General features: G+C 35.2%; 2 protein-coding genes across 2 annotated transcripts in view; one reads left to right on the top strand and one right to left on the bottom strand.

Moving 5' to 3' along the window:
* Window positions 1-8,714, bottom strand: part of LOC109096483 (CD2-associated protein) — a 39,309-nt gene extending 30,595 nt beyond the window's left edge. Inside the window, exon 1 of the mRNA XM_042778015.1 lies at window positions 8,440-8,714. Within this exon, the coding sequence (XP_042633949.1) occupies window positions 8,440-8,443 (4 nt within the window). The 5' untranslated portion in view covers window positions 8,444-8,714. The remainder of the gene's footprint in view (window positions 1-8,439) is intronic.
* Window positions 8,715-13,737: 5,023 nt separating this feature from the next.
* Window positions 13,738-22,090, top strand: part of LOC109072723 (tumor necrosis factor receptor superfamily member 21-like) — a 150,421-nt gene continuing 142,068 nt past the window's right edge. Inside the window, 1 exon segment of the mRNA XM_042778012.1 lies at window positions 13,738-14,140. Within this exon segment, the coding sequence (XP_042633946.1) occupies window positions 14,057-14,140 (84 nt within the window). The 5' untranslated portion in view covers window positions 13,738-14,056.

Genomic DNA, 22,090 nt, shown 5'->3' with positions numbered 1-22,090 from the left:
TATGGCTGCTACCCTGGTCAGGTCTTTTTCATAGAAGACATTTTGGACACTTTTGTTTTGGGACCCATTCTCACTATTAACTACTAACTATAACTTTTGCTACAATAAACTCCTAATTAGCTGCTTATTAAGAGTTAGTAAAATAGTTGTTAAGTTTAGGTATGTGGTAGGATTAAGGGATCTAAAATATTGTCATGCAGAATAAGGCATCAATATGTGCTTTTTAAGTACTAATAAAGAACCATTATGCTAGTAATATGCATGTTAATAACCAACTAGTCAAAAGTGAGAATTGGCCCTTAAAATAAAGTGCTACCGAAATGTTTGATCTCAATGGGAAATTCGGTTAATAAAAAGATAAAATAAAACAAAAATCAAATCAAATAAAAAGATGAATAATTTTTTTTTTTTAATCACTGTATGTTGGCAGACATAAATCATATAAGCTGCATTCACACAAGGCTCTGATTCTGGAAAATACCCAGAACTACCAAATTCGATTCCTGCATCAGACCCTAGTAACATTACCAGGATAAGGAAAGCCTTAGCAGTGTGTGAATCATCAAAAAAGTCCTAATATGCTGGAACAGTTGGAAACTCTAGAAAAAAAGCTTTATATAAAAGTGACATCGCTCAAATTTCATACTTCACTTGCATCTTACACAGCTACACTTGACTTAAGCATCTCATAAGGGACAGACGGCACAAGGTCAAGCATCTTACAGCTCTCTGGTAAGTAAAGTTTAAACAATAGATAACCAAGTATCAAACCCAAGCCTTTATGAGCAAATGCCAAAGGATTAGGTATGCGGTAGGATTAAGGGATCTAAAATATTGTGGGGCAGCTGTGGCCTAATGGTTAGAGTAGAGATTTGGACTTGTAACCAGAAGGTCGCAGGTTCGAGTCTCGGTGCTGGCAGGAGTTGTAGGTGGGAGGAAGTGAATGAACAGCGCTCTCTTCCACCCTCAATACCCATGGCTGAAGTGCCCTTGAGCAAGGCACTGAACCCCCAGTTGCTCCCCAGGCAGCTGGATATATCTGCCCACTGCTCCGGGTGTGTATTCACGGTGTGTTCACTTCTCACTGCTGTGTGTGTGCACTTGGATGGGTTAAATGCAGAGCACCAATTTCGAGTATGGGTTACCATACTTGACAAATGTCATGACTTTCACTTTCAAACCATGTGCAGTCATCTCTCTCTTTGATGGAAATCTTTGGCCACTATCTGTTTTTAACACTGTGTGAAAGCTGGCTGCCTCACAGTCACTGTCTCTTCCTTCTCTTGTTGGTGTAGTTAGCAGAAGACAGTGTTACATATAATGTCAAACCACCATAAATTGTGGCTAGTTGGTTTTGCTTCTAATGTAGCCTTGACCATGTTTCCAACCATAAAAGAAGGGGGGCGGGGGGAAACTGAAAGTGTCTGGTAAAACAAGAATATGGCTGCTTCGTGTAGCTTGTGTATCCCATGTTTCAAGGGCAGTTTGCTGACTTAGCCACTCTGTTTTCGCCTGCCGAAGCATTCTGATTTAAAAGAAAGCTTCGCAGAAATTGTCAGAATGACATAGTTGGCCGACTTGGCATGAGTGTCAGGAGCAGATCTCGAGCCTGTGACTCTGCTTTCATTCGCTTTTATTCCCCATGCAGCCATTTAGAAAGAAAAACAGATTAGGTCATTTACTTCTCTGCATTCTGATTGCCAAAATCTCTTAAAGCTTTGCTTACAACACTATTCACAGTTGCCAGCTTACAGGAATAAACCGGGTCAGTGAAATAACACAAAAGTCTAAAGAGAGAAGGAAATAATTTCGGCCTTGAGTCCAAGAACCCAGGCATTAAAGGACTGTTTTAGTTTGATCCAACAAGCAAAACAATCTCTGAAATTACCTCTCAAATTACTTTAACTGTTACTTAAAGTAACAGTTCATCCATTAATAAAAATTATTTATTATGTTATTTTCACCAAATTTTAAAAAAAGAATCTTCACATTGATTTTTCTTCAGTTTGTTTTGTGTTCCATGAAAATAAAAAACAACTGCATATGGGGTTCATTTTTTGGGTGAACGATTCCTTGAAATCTTTACATTTTTAACCAGTTTTGGCCAAGTGCATCCAGAATTTTCACAAACCATCTGATGCATAAAGCACACAGAAATGGCAAGAGTTGTCAAGAAGTTTGTGATATTTAAGATATTTTGTGTCTGTACAACTTTTCATAAACTACTGATAAAAACTGTGAAATAAAATGTTTACAGAAGAAAAAAAAAATATATATAATAACCACACACACACACACCACAAAAAAACAACACACACACACACACACACACACACACACATATACATATATCTTTACTTTACTACAAAAAAATTTGTCTACAATGCTAAAAAGTCAGTCTCTCCCTGGCATGTACACTCTTTGTTTCAGAGTTTGACATTTGCAAGATTTTTAGCAAATGTTTTCAATGTTATCTGTACAACCTTTCTGTACCTGACATATGTATATAAAAATAATTAATTAAATAAACAAGCACAACTAGGGTTGATTACTTAACACTAATGTCAGAACAAATGGGAGGCTTTTGGCCTGGAGTTTCTGCCTATAGTCAAAAGTCTGTCTATGCAATTAGAGACAGAACAATGACTCCACAGTAAATTCTAGCTGTTATTCTAAAACGTCCTTGATTCAATCTGAACATAAATAAAAGTTGCATAAAAAGGTTCTATTTTTTAAAACCATATGCTGCCAACAACCTCAAAATTCCACAGAAAAAAAATTATTCAGAGCATATCTTCACTGTAGAAGCGCAAGCCAGGCAAGTCGTGTGTGTCGTGAATCCGAGAGAGAGAGGTCAGAGGTTAAATGGGTCAATGGTTTAATAAAATAAAATTACTACACTAAACAAAATCAATATGTGACTGGAGTTTGGAGGAAATAGAGCAACTAATATGGGACATTTCATTTTAATCTAACCTCACAGTGCCCTCAAGCAGTTTGGACTGAGCTAAACAAGATTCACACAAACACACACACACACACACAGTAAATAAACTAGTCCTCATTTACAGATTTGAACTTCACACATGAAGGAGAACTTAGACCAACGAGAATGGAAGTTCCTGCAGCATTTCAAGAAAGAGGGTTTTTCCAACATACGATATGAAATCAAAAATTATGAAGGCCTTTTGACTAGTGTGAAATATGGCAACAGCTTTCAATATCTTAAACAAGTTTTTCTTTCTTTTTTTTTTTTATGAAAGGACCATTATTTTGGCTCCATTTGTGAGCTAGCCTGCTCCTCCTCATAGTAACACATGAAGCTGCATTGTTTTTGGTTTCTCCAAGCAAAACATTTTCTTAGGTTCAGAAAAAAAAAAAATAAAAAATTCTGAGGTCCAAAGTTTAGACCACAGAGAAAATCTGGGATTCTTAAGCATGTCAGTCAAACACATTTAAACATAAGATTATTACACATACTTCAGAGGTCAACCAGAGTCCTTTCTTTAAAACCACTTTGTAAAATAACTAGAAGTACAGTAGTCAGTATGTAGGGAGAGGCTGCTGAGATTCCTCACATATTTTCTTTCTTTCTTTTTATTTATGTAGAGGTGAGTGACTTGTATGTTGACAGAACAGGTTCTATTTTTGTTTTCTATAAAAATACTGAAACAAAATTATTTTCATGCATCAGTTATTATTATTAATAGGCCTTCACCATCTGCATTCTTGTGATGTGGAAGGAACATCATACAGAAGCACTCTGATAATATTCCTTTCGCCAAACAGAAAAAAATAAATAAATAAAATTAGTGCTTGAAACAAATATGATGTTAGTTCAAATTAGACTCAATTATTCCCTGAATCGATGAAGAAGAGGCAAAAGAGAACTCAATTCGGTACTTGTGCGCACACACAGAGAGCCGCGTCTCAGACAGGTTGCGAAGTGAACACAGAATTGATTCCTCTGTCGAAAATCCTTGGACTTGAACAGATTCATTTACACAACATTTTCTCATGCTGTAGTATCAAAGAGATGTTCTGTAAATAATAGACTTTTTTTTTTTGCTCATCTGAAAAATGATTTGATCTGTGACTCAAAGTACGGAATATGATCCGAACCGTGAATTTTGTGATCAGTTGCACCCCTACTCTCGGAAAAATACAATCACTGACGTTTTTTAACATGCTGATTTGTCCGCAGTGAAGTTCAGCTGATCTCTCTTTTATTCAAGCTTATTAAATTCATTTTGCGCTACCAAAATCTGGAGAATGCAACCTACACAGACCATGAAGTGCACTACTAATCAAATAAAAGTTATTAGTCCACCCTTTAATTGTTAAACAACATAACAAGGACATCTGTAGAGGAGATTCCCACATGAGGGGAAAATAGGTCAGGGTTTAAGATCCCACTGAAACCAGAGATCAGTGAGAAATATTCACCTATTGTCATTTTGCAGTCTTTCCCACACACAGACTTGGGCGGGCAGCCCAGGTATATTAAAGGGGTCCTATTATGCTTTTTCACTTTTTGAATTTTAGTCAGTGTGTAGTGTGTATGTTTGGGGATAAAAAAAGATCTACAAAGTTACAAATCTTAAAGTCCACTCCAAAGGGATATATTTTGTTTTTTAAAAATCCCTTTTCAAGAACAACAACGAACAGCTTGTTTGGACTACAGCGTTGGTTTCTGGGGTTTTGTGATGTCACAAAGCAGCCCATTAGAATATCATTAAAATAATTTCCCGCCTATGGAAATTTCGAATGGTTGGGGGTGGGGAGGTGCAAGGTCACATTTAAAACGCTTGATTGAGTGCATCTGCATCAGACAAGACCACAACAAAGAATAAGTGCTGCTGCAGAGTTAGTGCATCAAAGAAAACGAAGAAGAAGAGCTGCTGTACAGTCAAGTTTTCGCCATGTCGAAGAAAGCTTTTTTTATTAAATTGCTGAGAGTAAAATATTGGACAATGACGTAATCTGCAGAATTTACACTTCAATTATGAGACTATGGTACAAATAAATTCAACTGTATAACAGTTTCACTGCAATTTATGTTATAATGTTAGAATTAAAGAACAATAAACATAATACATATTACCGTTGAACTTATCTGTAGATAGTAAATGCACTTATTTTTAAGCGTTTTTTTGTATCGTTTCTAAAATGTGATTTAGCCCCCAAAAAAACTAACAAACAAACCAAAAAACAAAAAAACAAAAACAACTATAACGTTAAATATAAGTCTTCAATACATGAAATGGTAAAACAAACATCTTAATGATCATTTAAAGATGTTTTATATTTTGATGATGGAAAAACATAAATCACGATACAGCCTATTGACTATTAAACTTCAAAAGGCTATGATTTCATAAAAAAAAAAAAAAAAAAAAAAAAAAAAAAAAGAAGAAGAGCGCTGCACATTGCAGTGTCACAAGGTGTTACAGGCTCGCACAACTGCACTTCAGACTGCTTAAAAGTGATTCTCAATCAATGAATATCGCACATTTACGCAAATCGATTGCTTATGAACTCTAATTGATGAATTATGATAACGTCTACTTTATGACCTGCATAATATGTTTGCATATTTTATCTCTCATCTGAAGGATCAGCCCACAAGAGTACAGACATGCATTTCAAAATAACAGTCCCGGGTGGTGTATTTCGGGCTTGTTTATAAATAAAAGTCAGATGTTAATTTCTTCCTTTTCTTTTTTTTTCTGGGCATTACTGGTATTTATTTTGGTTACACAATAAATTGTATTTAATTTAATTTCCATTTAATTCATAGTAACCTATTGTAGTTTCCAGCAGGGATGCTTCCCCACAGGAAGAAAAGTAACATTATTATCTGACACGTATTAATCAATATATTTTACCAGCATCAGTAAAATCTGTGTCCCATTCACTGAGAGAGACACTATATGACAAAGCAAGGAAAACTCTACCATTTAAATGCTGTAATTTTGCATAATTTACCATGCATAATATGAATATGTAATTAAATGTAATAGTAGGCTATGTAATTAATAGGAATTTCAATAAATAAAAATATTGCTAAAGGTCACACATTATTTGTTATTTGTCACATGTAGTAAACCATTTTTGTGCCGTGGGTAATAAGAGGATTTTCCACCTGGCTACCACCGCAAGTATATTTCAAACCTGTGAAAAGAACTGTTTTGACTGTACTAATTTTGTTTGCAGTCAAGACCCGACATGACCAAGCAATGTCCACTCACACCTGGGTAAAGTACACTTATTACTCTAACACACTTCCATACTTCCTGATGGCTTCAGATTCCAATCCAGCGCTTACGTAACTCTGCGACAACATGATGAATTACTGACGAGAGGGGGAGGCACTCAAGGCCACGAATGCAACCTGTCTGCCAGCCGGCCGGCAGCCCATGCCACACGTTTACTCTAACCTACAGCTGGGAAAACAAATGAACATTATGCCCCATCATTTAACTTGTATCTAAAAACCCAAACATTTCCTCTGAACTTTTTCCTTTCAGCCTCAGTGCTTTTGTTCACAACCAAAAGAAAATGTGAACACTTCTAACACATCTTCCACTCTAGTATGCATCTTGAGGAGGTTGTGTTTGAAATGTAAAAACTCTACCCTACAGTGTTATACCATTAAGACCCCTAATTCAGATAATCACATGGATGACAAAAAAAGATCTAAGAGAGTTTTGTGAAGAGCCATATTTACCAGTCACAAAAAAATGTGCTTCTGAAAATGGAATTTGCTTCTGGCTACTACCAATACAAGCATGGGCCAATGGCTTTGTCACCTGACACAGAACTAATAGAGTGGGGGAACTATGACGTCAGAACCCGAAGTGTAATTCGCCAGAGGTTTTTTCGAGATTTTGGTTTTATAATGGGGTTTTTCACTTTATGAGTAAAACAAAACCTGTGGTAAACATAACTTGACAATACTCTTAAATGCAAACTGCACACACTCACAGCCCTAATATTCTTAGCTACTTATTAAAAACATAAGTTTGTGACGACAAGCGGTTATCAGGATCAACTAAATGCTGGATTTCAAAAGTATTTGAAATATTTAAAATTTGCGGCATAGAATCTTTAAAATATGTCGAAGAGTTTTACACACCGGTCTGTTATTGTGGTGACATTTCCCCGAAACTTGACGATGAACTAAACTAACTGTGATTGGTTGTTTGACATGTCAGTCAAACGGCCTCATGGGTGGGCCTTGGCCAATGAAAACTGCCATGAATTCCAGATCTTCAGTCTGAAGGTCTGGCTACACGAGACTGTTTACCACAGGCTTTATTTTTCTCATAAATTGAAAAACCCCATTATAAAACTCCATAGGAAAATCTCGAAGGAACCCCCATAGCAAATTACACTTCCGGATTCTGACATCGTAGTTCCCCCACTCTATTCCAGTAGTACAGTAAAAATAACTGCAAATACAAATACAGTAAGTACAATAAGTGTCAACAACCTGAAATCGAGAGGAGTAAATATGGAAATGAAGCTACCCAAAAGAGGATTTGCAGACAACTCATACCATTTGCACTTTATTCAAACTAGCAGTCGTTCTCAAGAGCATGACAGTGCAAACAGGTACTAACCTAACGTTTTCCACTAAAACATTTGTTTAGCTAATACCTGCCTAACTTCTAGCAAGGGCATAGTCAGCTTAAAGATGCACTCGGTAAGTTTTTGTTAGCCTTTAGCTGGCTCTTATTCGTCTTTCTGTTTGTTTTGGAATTGACACTGACACCATTATTACTGATGTTATTAATAACAGTAGTAAACCGGGTAATCGCACAGCATGTCGTGATGTAAACATGACGGCGCCCATAAGGGGGCGACCCGCTTCGTGTTAAATAAAACTGCTTTTTCTAGAAAACTGACATGGTTTGGACTCTCCATCGTATTTGAGTACATGTCATTGCAATGAGATCTGTCAAAAGTGCGTTTTATTTCTTTATATATAAAATTTTACACATCAGCGAAAATAACAGTAAACCTTTAAGTACACCTTTAAGGGGGCTTTCTTGGAATTGAGCCACAGCAACTAATACAAACTGCTTAAAAAACAATCAAACAACGTCAAAGCCACTAACATCTAAAAGGTAAACAATAATACTCTAGTAGCAGAACAGGGAGTCATTGATCTTGACGCAAAACGCCTGGAATTTACTGGTTTGGACAAGTCAAGCCAGTTTACGACACTGGCGCCTAGTCAAATATTCATTTGATCACATTTTTTTTTCTTTATTCAACTTGGATGCTGTTTCTTGTTTTTAAAATGACGCTTAAGTGATTCGATTGCCTGTTTTATTGGAAACTGAAACGCGAAGTGACACTGTAAGTGATCCATAAGAAGAGAGTTGAACCAAAGTCCCTTTAAGGCATTTTATAGTTTTCGGTTGAACTCACCCATACTGTCCTTCGATACGAAACCGTCTTGATCTGATGTGTACAATCTGCCGTCCTAGTAGCTGGTGTTAGCTAGCAGGCTGGATGCTAGCGGTAAATCCTACTTATGCGTGGAATCGTGAGGGTGAAGTGCTTGTTAGCGAGTTTATTTGTGCTACTAATCCATTCGACTTGGTTTTGATGTCGGCCTGTTGTTTAAGTATGAGGTATGATTCTTGAGAGTACTGTGCAGGAAGTTATCCCGAAGTCTCCACCTTTCTTAGATTTACCTCCGCGATATTTCGTCGGGAGGATCCCGCGAGAATTCAGATTTCCTCGCTGGAATGCGAGAGACTGAGGTATGACATTTTAGTGTAAATTGGTTATTAAAGCATAAATGTTCATATCCACGCAAATCTTGCAGTGATTTACCTATATAAAAATATCATTAATATATATTTGTTTATTTTATTTTATAAATATTCAGTACTTTGCTTATTATGTAAAGCAAACATGTTAAATCAACTGGAAATATACTCTTTTTTTATTGTATATATATATATATATATATATATATATATATATAAAATATTTAAAGTGTATGAGTAATGAAAAGGGCGTATTTTTGTTTATTTATTTCTTAAATATAATAAAGCAATATGTTGCATTTACATTAGGGGTGTGGGTCATTCTGCTGTCACTTTCTCATGATATTTTTGTCAACAGATTATGTAGGCGGTGAAGTAGCTGTGAAATCTCGTCTTCTCTCAGCTGAATGTCTCTGTGGCTGAATTATTTGCATGGAATTTGGCTATTAAGCTGTTAACGGTAAACTGAAATTGCCCCAATCAAAGCCGATTTCCATAAGCATGTACTTCCCTAAGTTTTTATGGCAGGACTGAAATAATATCTTCTCAGCCTATGTTCATAATTACAGAACAACCACAAAGAATTACATTTACTGACAAAAACTGGTTGCTTTACACTAACGCTTACACTGGAAGAAGGCTTAGCATCATCTGAAGGTAACATGAGACCCTTTTTATGCTACAAGATACCTTATTTATATATATATATATATATATATATATATATAGAGAGAGAGAGAGAGAGAGAGAGAGAGAGAGAGAGTGTTAAATAGATTACAGTATAACATTTCTGTAATCTACTGTATATACCAGTCAACAGTTTTTAAACAGTAAGATTTTTTATGTTTTATAAAGGAGTCTCTTCTGCTCACCAAGCCTGCATTTATCTGATCCAAAGTACAGCAAAAGTAGTAATGTTGTGAAATATTTTTACTATTTAAAACAACTGTTTCCTATTTTAATATACTTCAAAATGTAATTCATTTCTGTGATCAAATCTGAATTTTCAGCATCATTACTCCAGTCTTCAGTGTCACATCCTTCAGAAATCATTTTAATATGCTGATTTGCTGCTCAAGAAACCTTTTTTTAAATTATTATTATCAATATTTAAAACAGTTGAGTACATTTGTTTTTTTCAGGATTCTTTGATGAATAGAAGGATCCAAAGATCAGCATTTATGTGAAATAAAAAGCTTTTGTAACATTATACACTATAGCAGGGGTGGCGGACATTGGTCCTGGAGAGCCGCAGCCCTGCAGTGTTTTGGTTCAACCCTAATCAAACACACTTGAACTAGCTGATCAATGTCTGAAGGGTTACTAGGAAGCTACAGGCAGGTGAGTTTTAATTAGGGTTGGAGTTCACCACCGATGCACTATACCATTCAAAAGCTTAGAGTCAGTACAATTGTATTTTTTTAGGAAAATAAATTATATAAATTAATACTTTTATCTAGCAAGGATGCTTTAAATTGATCAAAAGTGATGATAAAGAAATTTATAATGTTACAAAAGATTTCTATTTCAGATAAATGCTGTTCTTCTGAACTTTCTATTCATCAAAGAAACGTGAAAAAAATTCTACTCAGATGTTTTCAACATCATCATGATAAATGTTTTTTGAGCAGCAAATCAGAATATCAACATGATTTCTGAAGGATCCTGTGACTAGAGTAATTATGCTCAATAAATTACATTTTAAAATATATTCAATAGAAAACAGTTATTTTAAATAGTAAAAATATTTCAAAATTTTACTGTCTGTTGTACTTTGGATCAAATTAATGCAGGCTTGGTGAACAGAAGAGACTTCTTTTAAAAAAACCATTAACAAAAACTGTATTTTTTTTAATCTAATTTATAGCTTTTAATTGGCTTAGAAATCAGATAACTGCTGGACAAAAATAAATAATAATGATTTGTTAATGTTTATATAGACTTTTTTTTTTAAATCACATAATAAGGCAGAATAGTTTCTATACTGTAATAAATGCTATTTCAGTTAGCACTGCATTGTTCATATTCTTTATTTATTACCTGGAGATGACTTGAAAAACACAAATAAACCATATATTGTCACAATCATATGTTTAATGTCTTCATGTATCCAAACGTTTATGTTTTTCTTTGAAAACAACAGATTTCATACAGCAATAGTGGGACGCTTTTGTCCATATTAGGGATTTCCTGGTTCGACTTTCTGCGCCCTCCCGCTTCGAGTATGAATGAAACACACTCTGCATGGTTTTTTCTCTCATAAACACAGTTCAGAACTAACAGCATTCCAAGACTGTTCAAGGGCAATAGTGTCATACTCCTTAATATGTCCTTAATATTGCTTGATGTTTCTGTTATTTTGTTATTTTTACTCTCTTTATAATGACCTGTGAAATATAAGTGGCATTTCTTTCAATATATTCTTGTGGTTTTTGTCTCTCCCTGCTGGGAACTCCAAGCAATTGTTTAGACTGCTTCACAGAAGCTGCTTCATTTTCAAGTCAAGTCGAGCTTTATTGTCATTCCGCTACATGTGTGGACATACAGTGAAACGAAATGTCAAGTCTCACAGGACCACGGTGCTACATAAATATGAACACTAGACGTAAGAACAATTTTTAGACCTACATAGCTAACTTTCTGAAGTGGTAATCTAACTATACATACACAATAAATACAAATCCGATTCCAAAAAAGTTGGGACACTGTACAAATTGTGAGTAAAAAAGGAATGGAATAATTTACAAATCTCATAAACGTATATTTATTCACAATAGAATATAGATAACATATCAAATGTTGAAAGTGAGACATTTTGAAATGTCATGCCAAATATTGGCTCATTTTTGGATTTCATGAGAGCTACACATTCCAAAGAAGTTGGGACAGGTAGCAATAAGAGGCCGGAAACGTTAAATGTACATATAAGGAACAGCTGGAGGACCATTTTGCAACTTATTAGGTCAATTGGCAAAATGATTGGGTATAAAAAAATTTTTTTATTTTTTTTGGCCAGCAGAGGGCAGAATATGAACAACCTACAAAACTAAGACAGGGTGGAATGACACTGTATTTTCTTTTACTTTAACCATGTATTTTCTTTAGCTTCCTTTCTGTTCTCCATATTACTTTAAATTTCTTAATTTGAACTTGAAATCAAATCAAATATATAATATAATAATGATTTAAACTTAATTTTAAGCCAGTTTGAGTGTTGCCGTTCTAATTAATAATTGACATGTAATTATAAAATATAATTTAGTTGTGTAGCTTTAGACATAGTCATGATCTGAACTCTAGAACTACAGACGCATCCCTTTATATCCTGTAGCAGATGTTGAGTGACAAAAATAATGTCAGCACACGTTATACATTTTTTTCATATTTAAAAGCTTTCAGTCCACAGTGCTGGTAGAATATTGTATGTTTAAAGAACTAGGTGGTGTGTAATTGCACAGCGGCACAAATAAGCATATTGTGGTATATTTCAGCATGCATGCACTAATGTTAGTCAGAGCAAGGCTTTTCTCTTAACCCATCGTTTAACTCACTAACCCACTTAGAGTGAGCTCCCGGGGCAGAAACTGTGGGGCACGTGAGAGCATTTCCCCATTTCATCCTTTTAGTTCTCAGATGCACGTGTAGGCCTATGCCAGATGGCGTGCTCTTCATCTGCCAGTGGGCTCTGAGCTCTGCCTGTCTGAGACACTCTGGAAATGATCTTCTGTCCTTGTGCCAGTGACACAAAAGAGCCTTATGCAGTTTGCATATGTCTGAGGCCAGAGAATGACTGTTGTTGAAGGTAATTTCTTTTGAACAATAATGCAGATGAGACTGATATAGGCATAGGCATACATACAATACATACATAAATGTGTGTACATACATGATTTATTTCTGATTTACCTAATTATGATTTTTTTATTATTATTATCACTACTAGTAGTAATAATAGTAATAATTCTAGATATGTTTAAGTTGTGTGTATATATGTTTGTGTAATTGTGTGTATAACTATAATAGTGAGTTGAAACGCCATCAGTTTAACCAATCAGAAGTTAGCTACAAGGGTGTCATCAATCATACCACCACTCTGAGGTGACAATAAAAGTCATTTGTAAAAATATTTAATTCAAATTTCTAGATAGATTGCCCTGTGAAATGTAATCATTTCATACTACAAATTAATATAAATATAAATATAAATGTATTTTTTATTCAGCAGATGTAATATTTTTTATAATTTAAAACCTTATATATTTATATCGATCTTATTTACATATATTTTTATATCTGTCTTATGTATTTTTAGTATTAATAAATACAATTTATATTTTTATAGACGTTTTATATATATATATAGATATATATATATATATATATATATATATATATATATATATATATATATATATATATTGTACATACTATAATAAAATGACAAGATTACTAATTATTTTTACTAGAAATTTCTATTACTAATTACTAGATTTTTACTAGATATACACAAATTATGTTAAAATTTGTGTTAAACTCAAATTAAACTGTTGCAACAATTAGCGAGTTGCAACAGTTTAAATTGCTAGAGCCCTGCAATATATAATTATTTGTTTTAAAATGTAAAATATAAAATTTTTATATAAAATATGGATTTTTTCCCAGCATGTTATCTTATATATGTTTTTATTTTATATAGGCCTTTTGTAATTGACTTTATAAGTTCATTGTCCAATTTACTGTAATGATTTGTCACAATATGTACCACAGTAATAATAATTAACTTACAGTACACCAGTGTAATATCTTTAGTCATACTATTTGTTAGTCCAACACCCTGTAGGGTAAACTACATCACAACACCCCCAGTATCTTCCCGGAAACTGTCTCGTATCAGGCCTGTGATACGGCGTGCGGCGCAGACAAGCAGCCAGTGGCGGGTTTCGGTCGTGACGTGTGCCGCTAGTACCCGCCCATCATCCGCAGCCCGTTTTTGCGGCACAGGGAGTCCGTAACCTGGACGAACAGCAGCCAGACTTCAGTCCACGGATCCATCCATCATCGCTATGGGAATTATAGCGTTTTTCTTCCAAAACGAAGCACTTATCCCGTACTACTTGAAGCCCGTACACTCGGGGGCACAGACTATAAAAAGGCGTCAGTGGACGAGATTTGTACACTGAGGGAATAATACAGCAAAGGGACAATACCTCACAACAATGTGGGTGTCCTGTTGATGCGGAGATGCTGATGCTCCACCTATGAAGTAACAGATGTGCACCTGGGCTTATTTAAACAAGAGTGATTCCACGGGGACAATGCCTGGGAAAATGTCTATGACTTGGTCGCTGATAATGGTAAGTGGGGGATACACTTGTTTACGCATTATGCTTCTCTTGTCTTCGCGAATATTCTGGTTTTTGTTTAATTTAAAAGGACAGTAGCTGTACGTAGTGTCGCTCTTAGTGTATACAACTGTAGTGAGGATGGAGCCCAAACAAAAGATTAGGACAGGATAAGGCAATTATTTTCTTTTTAAACATAATAGTTACAGTGGCACACCCTTATTGTAGGCTATTGTTTGTGGTACATCTTACATTACTCAATATTTAATAATAAAATAGCTAAATAACAATTCTGTCAAATGTGGAATTGTTAAAGGTTAAATTAGGGACACAGCCTGGCCTATTTTACAAGGTAGCCTATTAAAATAGGAAGTAGGCCTACACTTTGTTATTCTTGAATAAATATAATTTCAAGTGTATTTACATTTTTGTAGTTATGACTTAATATTACTAATTATTTATTAGTGTACAGACATTTTTATTTACTTAATACCATGCCTTATCATTTTAAATATATTCGCTTCTCCCTGTTGTTTTTGTTTTAAAGATACTGACTATTGATATTTTTTTATTAAATCAAAGTGACTTAGGCTACATGACTGTATAGTCGTGGTTTTACTTTCATTTATTTAATATTTGATGTACACTACAGGGCTTGCAAAATTTCAAAATCCCTGGTAGCCTTTCGGGCAGGCATTCTTCAGAGTTTGGTATCACAAAATGAATTTAACTAGCCCAAATAAAAAGTCTACTTTTAGTCTACTTCTTTGATACCACAGCAAAAAACTACATTAGTAGCATAGCAATTATATGATGATGATATGATGATGTGAAGATTTACTCAACTCACGATGCAATGTAAAGAATCACTCAAAAAATTTTTTTTTTTTTTTAACAAAGGGAGATTTAAGACATTATACATAAATGAAAAGGTGTCCTTTTATTATTTCTCAGACAAAATTCTGCACATTTCTCTGTTAAATTGAAACATGTCAAATAGCAAAACTAAACTGAAATTTTAAAATAAATTTTACAATAAAAATAAATTAAAACAAATAAAAGAAATCTCTTCATATAAACAAACTAAGGCTTTGCCTCTGCTCTTTGAAAATTTGAGTCAACCTCTAATCACGATCCAAACAAAGATGCTGCATATATGTTATTTAGATTGTAATTAGACTGTATAATTAGACTGTTTGTGAAATAATTCTACATAAAACATATCTGCACGAAACAGAAACACCAGACGGCTGAATGAGAGCGCAAATCCACTCTCTGACAGCTTGTGGCGCTTATGGAATAGCAGAGATACTGCATTTCCATGGTTACCGCTGTAAACAAAGCAGTGCTACTACTTTAATATGCATTAAACAGAGGCAAGATGGAAAGAAAATACTAACTAAACTTTTCTGAAGAGAGTCAGTTCCCCTCAGAGATATATTCATATAAACCCCCAAGCTCAAATGTATCGCGATTCATTTAACATCTCAACCGACTTGAATTGTCACATATTTTTATTGATTTTCAACTGGCTAGCATGCATCGTTACACCCATAGTAGCAGTAGTCAGTAAATTAAGAAAAAATGAAGAAATTACGAGCATAGATAAATAAAATAGAACAAAGTTACAAATAAAATAAGTCTAACATTAGTTTTCAGGCAGAGAAATGTTATAATTAAGTGTAAAATAACACTGCATAATGTTCACTGTATAAATTACATATTTACTTTAAAGCTGACAGACAGCAGCAGGTATTTATAGGCTGCTGCCCCTTTAAGACCGAATGCAATGAAATATGAGTTATTTTGAAATCATTTTGTGTGTATGTGTCCATTCAGGTGCAAGTATACGTGAAAGAGGAATCAATTTTTTTTTGTGTGCGCTGTTTGGAATACCACTCTCTGTGTGCGCGAATAACAGCCTGCGAGTACCGAATTGAGTTTTGCCTCTTTTTGTGCTTGAATGGTTTAAAACGCTTGAATGTTTAAATCGGCAAGACTTCGAAACACGTGCAAATGCTGAAGTACGAAGGAGATACATTTTGGTAACCATATAGCTCCGGGACATCAGGCTAGCGATTTTGCGAGCACTGCACTTGTTATCATTTTACAGACTTGTGCATGCCATGAGTTATCCTTGTGTCAATGTTTCATAGACAATATTATATTTTATGTGTCATGCCTTAATATGACTATTGTATTGTAAATGTTTACATTACTTAATATCCTCATGCAGTAGGAAGTCAGCTGAGGTTAATTTTGGTATATCACTTCAGACTGGCTCATCCATTAGCAGGCATTTATCAGGGGACCTTTAAATCTCATAATGCACACAGCTTACTGTTGCTGTTTTCAAAAATTGGGTTCAGTTGTTTGATACCCATGGCTAATATACATTGTTAGTTTCACAACACCAGAAGGTATAGCAGTTTGCTCTGGCAGTTTAAACCATCCATTTGCCCTTGAAAAATTCATTTATTGGCATTGATCCAAATGATGCAATGTGTTTGGCAGGTGGCCCGACATTTGCAGGAATACATTCTCATTCATGCTGCCTGCAGACTCTTTGGCTGTTGTTGATCATAAAATGGGCATGAATGCCTGCAGACAGGGAGTGTTTGTTCTTGCTTTGCAGTCTTCAGTTATGATGTATCGGAGGTGTAACAGGTGCCCTGTTTGTCTAGCAGAATATGGCACAAGGAGTCCTGATGATATCACATCTCTCCCTGTGTCTGTTCTTGTGGATTTGCATTCTGTGTTTGTCTTGAGAATCAACAATCGTTCACAAATCAATCCTGAAGTTCATAGGCATATTCACCAAGGCACACCCAAGATTAGGGGGTTGTTCAATGACACTTTTACATTTGGTTCTCCCACATGTTCAGTGTTTAGTTACATCATTGATTACTCAATAAGTATAAATAATTGTAAAGTTACGTAAGTTTGTATGCACAGATTGCAAGCTCATGTAGTGAAACGCCAAGTCCATTTACTCACAGGTTAGTCAGGAAACCCCTTAAGTCTTTCCAAAATGTGAGAGATTGCTCATAAGAGCAACTCAGTCAACACTCAAGCATTGCAAGCTGTAAATAAATTAACCTTGCAATGCCTGACGGATGGCATGAATGACATAATAGGCAGAAAAGTATTTTTTTTTAATAGAACCATTTATTAAGACTTTAATCAAAATATATTAAAAAAAATGTAAAAAAAAAAGTTTGCATGTGTTTTATGTTTAGTATCATATTTCTCATATAGTGAGAATGTGGAGCTCATACCTGAAAGCATATCAGTTTTATTCAGAAGCACCAGTTTGAGCAAAATTGTCCAATTTGGTGTAGAATTTGATATGGCCAAAAGTACAATGAAATACTAATAGCTTGTAATGTATATCAATGGTATCTTTATGACAGTATAGCAGACTACTTGTAAAATGCAAAATGCATTTAAATATCAGATGTCAATCTATATCTCTCAGTTATGTCTTATTGCAATAAAGATAGTTGTATCATGTTTGATACTTACATTTTAGCGATTTTTTTTTAAAAAATGGATAATTAAGAGAACCTAAGTTGCTTTAGTTCAGTAAATGTTTATCTTGAAATATTAATAACAATATAGAAGTTATTCTTATATTTACTTAATAAAAATATGTAAAGATTTTACAGCAAAAAGACACATGCACCACAACCTGAAGGGGGACGTTTTTAGAATTATTCTAAAACACTTTTTAAAAAGTATAAATTTTCTAACAGATGACAATAGGCATGTAGTAGATTGAGTACAACACTTTTTTTCTGCAAAGTTTGATCATATTAATCTGAAAAGTCCAAAAATTTAGTCTGAAAATTCCGCAAGTTAAAAAATAAATACGACCTCATGTTATATCAATCACGTTTACACACTGCACTGTCATAAAAAATTTGGATTGGGTCTGTTTTTCGCATCCATAGCAAGCAATTTAAGAGGTGTTTTGACAGTTCAGAGCCACCGTACAAACGAACGGCAAAATCCAGAATGGCGATTGTCAAGTTCATCCACTTCGTCTTGCAGTAAAAAGCACTGTATAGATCCTTGCACACTGAGTTCACAGAAATTGGTGGTCTTCTTTTTAATATGTGGCTCTAGTATCACTAGCAAAAGCATCAAACTGAGCCACTGACATCCTGAAGTAAACTTTGAATCGCCTGGGATAATCCCGCTGCTCCTGAGGGGGAACTCTCTGTCCTCTCTATATCTCAGGATTGGATGGACCCAATATTTCCTTTCTTTCTCTTTTTTAAAGAAGAGAGAAGACAACAAAATCATCCTTACTGCTTGAAGATTCCATTTAGTGCTGTTTTGTGAATTTTTTCGCAATGGATTAATTAATATACATTGGACTCAGTATGCAAGTTTTCTGTTCGTGACGAATTTTAAAATATCGAATGCAAAAAAACGCATATGAAAATTTTGGACTCAGCGTGCAGAGACCTTTACTCTTAGTTAAGATTAAAAAGCTTTTGTTGTTTCACACGGCCTTCTGGGTAATAATAAATATGCCTTAGCACTTAGAATTAGGGCTGCACAATTCATCGAATTTCTAAATGTGATTACAATTATGGACACCACAATTTCGTAATTTTATGCGTTGCGTATCTCACCGCATAAACATTAAAGCATGTCTGCATTTGTGATTGGAGAAACGACAAACAACAAGTGCTACTCTACACTGCTTAACTCACGTTTGAATCATCAGTGGCAAATTCTTTATAATAAAATTGATAATCTAATGTGATTAACTCACGTTTGAAGCGCCAGACTGTCCTTGCAGAGTTGGAACTGCCTCACTTTATAGAACAGCCTTTGAGCACAGACCCATTGTAGGCTACTGGTTCAGGAAACAGTCCTCCATAAAATGCGTCACAGAGTGTCACACACTGCGGGCTTGAGTGAGGAACAACCGGCGGGTTAGAGAACGGCGTGGTCAGTGGATTCGATGAAGGACACATGTGACGACCCCGGGCTGGACTCCTCTTCATCCATGGTGAAAGGCAATCTGCCAATCCACAGCGCGAAGTTGATGTATTTCCTCAGCAACAAGCACGGGTCAGCTCTAGGCATGACGAAGCAGATATCGTCCTCTTTTGGAAGGCCAAACAAAGTAGTTCCGCTTTCACAATGAAACACAGTGTCTCCACAACATGGCGGCAACAACAATACTACAGCGAGAATAAAAGTTACGCCTTTTTTTCTTTGCATGAACATTTGGGGGCGGTGTTATGCAAATCTTCCCACACAGTGATGCAGATGTGGGGGCGTGTTTAAACGAGGCATTTTAGGAGGGCATGGACGAGTTTTAACTTTTATAAAGAATATCTCTTTGGATTTGAGACTTTAGTCTTTGCAACTTTACAGATATTTTTTATGCATCAAGAGCTTGTAACACTCCAAAGAGAAAGGAAAAATGTAAATTGCATCACATGACCCCTTTAAGGGTTTTTCCATTGTTTTAGTTTTATTTTAACATTATAATACCATTCATATTTTAACTTTTTTTTTCATAATTTAAAGAAGAAACCAATCCGATGTATAGTTGACATTTGTGGCTTAATACTATACAAAAGCACTAAAAGTTTTTAATTTAGAGTGTTTTTAGATTGTTTATTTTCATATAAAAATATGGCATGCAGTTGCATCAAACAATGGTATAAACATCATTCAGTGTAAATTGTGATAATCATAATTAATTATTACAATTACAATTTCAAGAGAATAATCGACAATTATGATTTTTGTCATAATTGTGCAGCCCTACTTAGAATTAATATTTTTTGTATGTTTTTCTATGAAAGTGGCACTATGAAAGTCACGGCTAAGGGTTTATTTTGAATTGGTGCCAGAACTGCGTATTTCTGAATGTCGAGACATTACACAGACATGGATGACAAGAATGTGAATACACTCTCATAATAAGACATATTTATATAAGCATTCTTGAAATTGTCCAAATTAGGTTTCGTACATGTGCCCTTTTAACCTAGACCCTATTTAGGGTGGGATGAGAAGGTGGAGTTGTAACATGTCTTACTGTTTTGTACATAACGTCCCTTCTCATGGTTATCGAAAGCAAGGGTACATGAAAAAGTGTTCCTCTTATCTTAGGTTGCCCGTTCCTCTTTCCAGAGGCTGTTGAAAGAAAAAACGACTTGTGAGATTGTTTTTTTTGCTTTAGTAGCACACTAAGCATACAGACATTGTCCTGTCATCAGTGAATTTGCTGTTGTCCCCCTCGCTGCCCTACTTCAAACCCTTGTCTGTTAGCTCACTGCTGGCCCTCTTCGAGAGCTAAGGCCGCTGGGAAAGCACAGCTTTGTCTAATCGCTATTCATGTTCGGTCTGTCCTCCTTAAACAATCCCCATCACCTCACGAAGAGCAACATGTGCATCCGAGCCCAAGCGCTTTGGCATCGTCCCACGGTTCCCAGCGATGTCAGTATGTGTTTGCTGGAGAATATTAATGTCATGTTTGTTTTGATTCAGCCCTCCCCGTATTAGCAAGGAAATTAGTCTCCTGTGCTTTTAAACTAGTGTTCTGTGCGGTCTGATTTTGAGGAACTGTAATAAAACTCCAGGGGATTTACGATCAGCAGTTAATAGAACTTTGTGTTTAGAAACTGATGATGCAGTGAGGCCCTTGTGTGCCGCGCTTTCCAGCATCATATTTTCTGGTGACGACTTTTGTACCGAGCCCAAAATGCCTGTCGTGGCCAAAGCCCCATTTAGGTGCGGAATTAAAATGTGGGCTAGCATCATAAATAATATTAGGTGCAATTAACATGTTGTGCAGTCAGCTTTGCTGGATGTGCCGGAGGAAAGAGGGAGACTGTTATGATCGGAATTTGGCTTTCAATGAGGCACGTTCAAGCTGTAGTAACTTTAGAGCGACTGTGTTTACAGGCTTCTTGTCATTAAAAGTTATTCTGAAGGTCACCGGGCTGTGAGAGTGCTGTCAACACATTCCAGGGTTCCCTGTTGTTGGTCTGTAAAGTGTTTTTGTATGGGTGATTTGTTGCAGACTGTGTAAATGTTATGCAGACTAGTGTTTTAGAGAGGAAATATGAGTTATTTACGTTTCTGCTCATATAGCTGACTAAAGTTAACATGCTTGTTGATCCAATGCCAGTGTATTTTGATGTCACAATATAATGTTCTTGAGATCACCTGCTCCATATTATATCAGTGTGCTCTTTGGGATTTTTTTCAAAATGCTTATTACCTAACAGTAATGGTTGTGGTGATAATCTGTTTTTCTCTTTTTCGATATAATCAATCAAATTTTTTAAGCCCAATAAACATTTTTTTTATTTTTTTTATCAATGAATAGCCTATTTAGTGGCTAATAGTTGGCTAATAGTTGGCTAATAGTAACCACACGATTGAAACAAAAAAATAACAATGTTCATTTACAAACTTTAGTTGAACTCAACAAAAACAAAGCTTCCCACTCATCCTGGACAGTGAAAAAAAAAAAATTAAATAAATAAATACATTTGTCCTTAGGTAAAATAAATTTTTGACAAAGCAACTTTTGAGAAAAGTGAATGGATTATTTTATTAAGACCAAAATACAGTGGAGATCATGAACAATTTTAAACAGTGTTTTCTTTGTCTTATTTCAAATAAAATGGTTTTCACATTCTTCAATTTCAAAGATCACTCTTCTAAATTTTCCTAAATGCAGTCAGAATGCTTAAAGTGTGCATGAAATGGAAATTAATCTATTTTCTAAATACATTAATTCATCCATTAATATAATTTCTTTTCTTCTCTTTTTTTTTTGACCTTGACTTTCCTGTGAAATGACTGTGAAATTCTGTTATGCTGGACTTCACCAATCATTTTGTCCACATAAACCTGACCCACCCTGCATTTTTTTTTCAATAACTTGTTTTACTTGGATGTACTTCACAACATGGAAGA

Source organism: Cyprinus carpio, chromosome A20, assembly GCF_018340385.1.
Source record: "Cyprinus carpio isolate SPL01 chromosome A20, ASM1834038v1, whole genome shotgun sequence".
Classification (NCBI taxonomy): Eukaryota; Metazoa; Chordata; class Actinopteri; order Cypriniformes; family Cyprinidae; genus Cyprinus; species Cyprinus carpio.
This window is presented reverse-complemented; position numbering and strand designations above follow the sequence as displayed.